Source organism: Panicum virgatum, chromosome 5K (assembly GCF_016808335.1).
Source record: "Panicum virgatum strain AP13 chromosome 5K, P.virgatum_v5, whole genome shotgun sequence".
Lineage (NCBI taxonomy): Eukaryota > Viridiplantae > Streptophyta > Magnoliopsida > Poales > Poaceae > Panicum > Panicum virgatum.
Window position 1 is genome coordinate 9,511,248 of NC_053140.1, and position 7,639 is coordinate 9,518,886.

At 50.8% G+C, this 7,639-nt stretch overlaps 1 protein-coding gene across 1 annotated transcript; it reads left to right on the forward strand.

Moving 5' to 3' along the window:
* Nucleotides 1-4,618: 4,618 nt before the first annotated feature.
* Nucleotides 4,619-7,639, forward strand: LOC120709669 (pectin acetylesterase 5-like; the record flags this gene model as incomplete). Its single annotated transcript, XM_039995341.1, has 9 exons — nucleotides 4,619-5,129; nucleotides 5,951-6,146; nucleotides 6,210-6,347; nucleotides 6,427-6,487; nucleotides 6,630-6,686; nucleotides 6,778-6,855; nucleotides 6,971-7,076; nucleotides 7,169-7,320; nucleotides 7,410-7,639. Coding segments are annotated over 9 exons (1,527 nt in total), but the record flags the coding sequence as incomplete, so codon positions are not given.

Below are 7,639 nucleotides of genomic sequence, written 5' to 3' on the forward strand. Positions count from 1 at the left end.
AAGGTTCCCAGAAGCGCTAGAAAAATGTAATCTTGAGTTCCTGGATCCGGGCCACCTCCTCGGACAGACCCTCGTAGGGGACGTATTGAAAGTCACCTCTGAGTTTGGAGAGGTCGACAACACCGACTCGGAGAAGATTACCCACTAGTCCCTCGAAGGAGACAGACGCCGCGTTGTCACTCGCAACGCCCATCACTTCACCAAGCCCTTCGAACTCCGACGTTAACCAGTCCAGAAACTGGAAGAAAACTTGGGGACCTTCGGCTGGCTCGGGCAAGGGCAGAGGCTCCGCTCCAAGTGCAGCAAGAGCCTTTTTGTACTCTTGATACACTTCGTCGATCCGAGCGGCAACCTCCGCGTACACCCGGTCGAGTTCGCTCACCCTAGAATGAACCGCCTCCAGCTCCGTGATCTTCCCCTTGAGAGCAACCTTCTTGTTTGCGTCGTCCTCCACCGTCTTCCGAAGGCTTTCCAGCACCTTCTCGTTGTCCTTCGCAGTCACCTTCAACTTAACGCACCTCCCCTTCAACTGCTTGTTCTCGTCCTTCAGAGCGAGAACCTCCGCCTCAGCCCGCCGTAGTTTGTCTGCCAGACTTAGCCTCTCGGTGGCGCTCTTGACCCGAAGGTCTTTATCCGCCTTGGTCTTTTGCATCAAAATGCGACTGGTGTGGGCAAGCTTCTTGCTCAAGTCAGCGACGATGAAAGCAGCGTCGGAGGTGGAAGTCTCCGCCACGGCTGCATTAAACTCTACATCAAAAACCGGATCACCTTCGGGAATCCCAGAAACTGCACAAGGACAAAACATAACCATGCCCCGCCTAACCTCTCTCCGGAGGAAGAATTCCGGTAGTACCCGGCTGATGCATTATGGACAGAAGATGCTTCATTGACTCAGGCAAAGCTGCAAAATGCAACACAAAAGTATAAGACCCCAGACAAACCATGAACCGCAAAATGATGCAAAGCTGAAGCTCACCGGCCTCATCGACGTTCAACCCTTCAATCGCCTCCAGCTCCCAATCCGAAGGAGGAGCGGAGCTGCCGGAAACTCCCCCCCCCTCCCGAGCGACAACAATGTGTCGCCTACCAGGAGCTCCCCCTCCTCGATGTCCTTGACATCAAAAGGCTTCGTGGCCGCTGGCTCCGGATCCTTCGTGGCTTCAACCCTCGGTCCGGTCGGCTTCGGCTCCGATGGCCTCGGGATGTCCGCCGGCTTGGACGCATGCCAGACGATGCTGTTGATCCTCCTGCACTTAGTGATACCTTCGGGACAACAATGAAGGTTAATCAGTGCCTTCGCAACCTCCACACGGTGACCCGAACCAAAAAGCATCGTCCCATACTGATCATAAAGATCGTAATGGGATCTAAATAACCTCCCTTCTGGAATAACTATCTCCCCGCCCACCGTCCCCATAAGTTCCTCCATAAACAAGGGCGTACCACTATCGCCCGAAGATGTTTCCTCTTCAGGAGACCTCCTCTTGGCACGTTCAGCCCTCACCACCGAAACCTTCGTACTCGAAGGTCCCCGCCCCCGCCCACGACCTCGACCACCTCCGCCGACCCCCTCGCCCGAGGTTCCGACCTCCTCCCTTTTAGCCTTGCCCTTGGACTTCTTTGGCGCCACTTCGGAGCCAACGTTGCCCGGAGGCGTCATCCTCGGAACCGCACCCGCCGGCACCGGACGAGGGTCGTACTCCACGCCCATCTCCGCCAGGCACCGGTTCAACCGAAGGTTCCACTTGCAAACCTCGATCAGGGAAAGATATTCCTTCCTGTTCCAAGGTCCCAAGATTTCTGAGGCCTCCCGCTCTAACTCGGCGACGATCACCTCATCACTCGAACCTTCGGGTCTTCGAAGCCCAAAAATCGGCGAGGTCAAGTCATACTCCATTCCGGCAAACCATTTCCGATCGAACCCTCGGGGAGCCCAGCTAGCAGACAGAGGCCAAATCCCAGCGGCCAAAGATTCTTCCACCACATCTCTGCCCCCGCAAACTTGACAAGCTGTCATAAAAGCTTCCAAGCACGGTTTAAAGCCTGGCGCACGCTTGTTGTATGCAGACTGAAAAGTGTGATCAAATGGCTCGATTTCCGAAGCTAACAGATATTTCTCCTCGTCCGAATCCTCGGGATCCGGAAATCCGATCTTGGCATAAAACCAGTACTCCAACCAATTCCCCTCCCATTTGTTTTTCTGGGCAGCGGTAAGAACAACCTTCGACAAGCCTGTCTTCTTGTTGGACTTGTGAGGAACAAAGGTGCAACACCCATTCTGCACCTCACTCTCTTCCTCATCATCATCCACAAAAACCTTCCGAGGCTGACAATGCAACTGATAGAGCCTGCAAAAGGCATCAACGGATACTCCACCTCCAAACGTCCTTGCAACCCATAAAAATTTGGACAATGCTACTATCCCGTTCGGGGTGAAATGGTGAAGCTTCACGTTGAATGGCTCCAATAGCTTCGGAACTACTAGATTCATTCGAATGCGCAACCCAGCGGTAAAAAAATCCTTAAAAACAACCACCTCTCCAGTCTGAGGCACCGGGAAAACCTCTGGGCCAGGAGGGCGACACACACCCTCGGGAAAATATCCTTTCGAAACATAAAAATCGATCGTACTCTGAGAGATGACAGATGGCTCGAAGAGCAAGGTCTTACGCTTCTCAGGAGCCATCAGGTCAGAAACACTCGCTAAAACCCCCGACAGACTGCCGCTGGCCTGTTCTTGTTGGGCTGGCGGACGCGAAGCCTCGGATCCTTCGGGGTGTTCAGCGGGATCAGAGTCTGCGCGAAGAACCGCCCTCTTAATGAATGCCATATCTACGGAAAAGCGAAGAAAAGCAGATTAGACAAAGGGATTAAATTCTAACCTTCGATTAACCTTGATGTTTGCTTAGTGCGAGCCATGAACCGCTAAACCACTTACACCGAGAAAAAATGAAGAGACCAATCTCGCACAAAGCGGAACCTTCGGAAGAAGCGCTTTACAGCAAAAAGCGTCGAAGGTAAGCAAAGCTCAAGAGGGCACATGTTTTACCCCCCCCCCCCCCTCCGCTTATATAGGCGGGGGGAAAGCAACAGTACAAACGGTAAAATCGAGGAGTCGGCCGCCCAAGCGACGCAATCGGAGCCTGACACGTACACAACCAAAACCGACCCTTGCAGCCGACGGTTCAGGAGACGTTTTTCCTCGGGAGCTTCCCGAAGGTTATGCTCAATCTTCTTCTTTAATGCGGGTTCGGACCGTCGGTTTCGGACCTCGCCCTCGAGGGGCTACTGTTGGGGGTTGGACCTTCGAATAGACTCCCGGAGGTCGACCCACCCTCGGAGACGCTCCCTAACCCGTTTGCAGGGCTCTAACGAAGGAAGGCAAGCACACCCGAAGGGCGACCATCGCTTGCGAGATCGCCCCACACCAGAGAGCCCACCTTCGGATGCGAAGGTGACAGTTGGTCACTCGGAAGCACAGGCTTGGAGATCAGGACCTTTGGGATCAAGAGGATCGCCTTCGGGAACGAAGGTGACGACTGATCGCTCGAAGACGGAACCTTCAGGACCATGACCTCCGAAGGACCTCGAAGCCCGAAGGTTATCTAGCGCGAGGACAAGCCAGGCGAAGGACTCCGGGACCTTCGTTTTGAAACAGGCATGCGTGTAAAATGTGAATACGTGAGAAGGTCGGATTTGTGCACCTCTCACCTTGTAATTTTACCCCGAAATCGCCTGTAAGTGAGCTATACATGAGTTGGAGAGGAGCAATTTAGGGATATCTGGCCGAGAGTTAGGGGTATAAATAGCCCCTCCTTTCTACTGTGTAAAGGGTTGAATTTTCTGGTTATTACTGGAGAATTAAGTGCCTACTTTCATTACCATTTTCATACTGTTCATGCTCCCTGTTTGGATATTTAAGAAGCTAAGATCCCAACATTGCGTTATGTTGTTTTTTATGTTGCAGGGTTTGATTTTGAGATATTTATCTTTTTTTTTCTTTTTGATGTTTTCTCTTCTTTGTATCTCACCTCGCACCGCGCTCCCGAGTCAGCGCTGCTTATGCGGTTCTGCCCACTCCCTCCATCCACGCGTGATCCGTGATGTGTAAGGATTCGATTCTTAAAAATATTGTGACAGTCTCACATGTTACATGCAACATGAGATGTATGTTGCGGCGGAAATTTTGTAGTTATGACCTAATTGTCCGTCCGATGCTAGCGGGCTGGGACATTCGAATACTTAGCAGCTCCGAATTCAAAATTGCAGCTCCGAATTCAAAATTGCGCCCACGTGACTCGATGCAGTAATCTTTTCTTCCGTGGGAGAGTGTTGAACATGGCCCGATGGAACCAGTTGCGCCGACCACAAATAGTTTAACCATGGCGTGGATCTTGAGGATCACAGGATTAAGGACAAGCAGGAGTGTGGTCGAAAGAAACAGGCTAATCAACTATTTTAAGATTTAATCATACACGCCACGCCACAACACTACTTGTCTCTGCTACATACTCTGCTTCTTCGCTTCTACTCCAGCCCAGTTCGCTATAAAGTTCAGTTCCAGTGTGTGCTGTGCTGAGCTTCTATATCAGACAGAGATAAGAAACTTCAGTGATGGCCACCGACGAGCTCCGGTCGCCGCAGCGACCACGGCGAGTCATACGCGCCGCGGCGGCCTGGGCCGCCGCGCTCTCCGTCGCGGCGACGCTCGCGTTCCTCCTGGTCGCCGGTCGCGGCCCTCTCCCTAGCGCCTGCTGCGGCACGAGCAGGAGCAGGCACCGCCCCAGTTCCTCGCCGCCGGACCCCGTGGAGCTCACCATCGTGGCCGCCGCTCACCACAAGGGCGCCGGTACGCCGCCGTGCCACACATCCTCTTTCTTCCGACCACTGTTGCGTGCTAAGACGAGGCGTCGCAGTGTGCCTGGACGGGAGCCCGCCGGGGTACCACCTGCAGACGGGCTCCGGCGGCGGGTCGCGCAGCTGGCTCATCCATCTCGAGGGCGGAGGCTGGTGCGACACCGTACGCAGCTGCTCCGACCGCAGGATGACCTTCCACGGCTCATCCAAGTTCATGCAGAGACACATCAACTTCACGGGCATTCTTAGCAACGATCCGGCACTGAACCCTGGTACGTGCACACGCCTGTTTGTGGGTCTTCTTAAATATTCTAGGAAACAGGAGGTGTTTTAACCCCTACTGGTTATATATTTAAAAAAGAGAACAAAAAGAGTTACAAAGTACTACAATTATTGAAACATTGCTGGGGACAAAAAAGAAACAAAGAAAATGAGCCAAATTACATCATTGAAACATTGCTGGGGACTTGGTTGCTGAGGCCCGTAGGGCAGCCCAAGAGAATTCTTTTTTTTTTGGGTGGAGCCCAAGAGAATTCTTGATAGAAGAGCTATCTCAAAGCTCCAACAAGGACATTTTCTGAAGATGAGGTCATTCTTTGCCATCCATATACTCCATGACATGAGGACGATTATTTCCATGAAAAAAGGGACATTTAGTTATCCTCTAAAGCTTTCCAGGAGTTGATAGGGGTGTAAACCAGTCATCACTTGCACTTGGATGATCTGCGAACAAGTCTTGGCGACAATGATAGAAGAGATGAAACAGCATTTCTGCGGTGTGTTCAGAGCACAAAACACAATCATAGCTTGGCAAATACATGTTCTTCTTTTAGAGTAATTCTCTGGTGCTGAGTCCATCTTTTAATAGGAGCCAAAAGAAGACTTTATGCTTATGCTGACAAGAGGTTTTCAAAAGCCATCTGAAGGAATGGTGAGGATTGGCCTAGCCAACCATACTTGAGTAGCAGCGAGAGGAAGAGAAGAAAGGATTACCAGATTTTTACCAAAAGATCGTTTCGCCTCTTATCGTGTACCTTCAATTTTTTTTACTGATCTCATATAGCACGCTCGTACTCCGACATGTGATTACTAGATTTCTACAGCTGGAACAGAGTATTTGTTCGGTATTGCGACGGGGCATCGTTTGCTGGTGACTCGCAACACGATGATCAGGATGGAAACGGCACTCTCTTCTTCAGAGGCCAGCGCATATGGGAGGCGGTCCTTACGAGCTCAAGCAGAAAGGGCTCGCCTGTTCCGAACAGGCTAGTCCTACTCCTACGTCAATAGCAGACTAGCAGTACTGGTTCTCATCCTTGATGAACTCATCTCGACCGAGAACTGAAGTGATCCGTCGCCATCCAGGCCTTGCTTACGGGTTGCTCTGCTGGTGGTCTGGCTACCCTGCTGCACTGCAATGACTTCCGCGCAAGGTTTCCTCCTGAGGTTTTGGTGAAGTGCCTTCCTGACGCTGGATTCTTTGTGAACGTGTAAGACCATCCATCCACTCTGTTACTAATTAAATTTGTTTGTTTACTCCTACTCATCTTTTGCGCTGCGTGCTTTCAGAAAGGATATCTCAGGGCAAAGGTCAATGAGGTCTGTATACAGTGGAGTCGTTCACCTTCAGGTTAGCGTCCGTCGTTGATATCAATGTCACATACATGACATAGTTGCTGAAGAAATGAAGAGCTCTGTCAATGTGGGGGTATATGTGCTAACTAAATCTAAATGATCTTCCGGTTATTTTGTATCCCTTCTTCCTTCTCCAGAATGTTACTGGAGTTTTGCCCAAGGACTGCCTCCTGGCAAACAAGGATCCGACAGAGGTATAACACCCAATTACCCATATTACTCTGCAAATCGATCTGGTTGTTTTGTAAGTTCATTCAGTAGTGGCGTTGCTCCCATGCCATGCAGTGTTTCTTTCCTGCGGAGATTATCAAAAGCATCAGGACGGCCACGTTTATCCTGAACTCTGCCTACGACTCCTGGCAGGCACGGCACTTCCATTTCAACTTCATTTTCAGTTCCAACTTCAAAGGTGGAAAAGAGCTAAGATAAAGGGATCCTGACTGCTATCCATGATTGCATCGGTTTGATCTGTGTGCAGGTAAAGAATGTTGTTGCACCGGATAGATCCTCTCTTCATGAGTCATGGCGCCGCTGCAGAGCTGACATTCGCAGCTGCAACTCCTCGCAGATACAAGTGCTCAATGGTTGGCATGCAATCTATCTGTTCTCCTTTGTTTTTTTCCCATTCCAACGCATCTGTTCCTCAATATAGTTCGATATGCCTGTTTGTTCGAAGGACTTAGGAAGGCGATGGTGGATGGCCTCAAGGCTGTAGGGGACAACGAGAACTGCAGCTGGTTCATCGATTCATGCTTCAGCCATTGTCAGGCATGGTTCGATAACTCCCCATGGAACTCATCACCAGTCGCCCCAAGGCTAGGAAACAAGGTGAGGATGAGTAACTGAAATTGAAGTGAATTTCAGTGTAAATATGACGCTCGTTGCCTTTGACACGTGTCTTGATTTTCTTGGAGCAGACACTGGTGGAGGCTGTTGGGGATTGGTACTTCGGTAGGAGCCCAAGCCAGGTAGTGAGAGAGATTGGCTGCGAGTATCCATGCAACCCCACATGCAACAGCCATCAGTTGCCATCTCAATTTACGACGGAGTTGTACTATGGGAAAGCAAAGCATAACAAGTTATATGATCATATTCTTGTATTGGAATGGAAAATAAATGGAATGGACAATCCTCGGATACATTAATA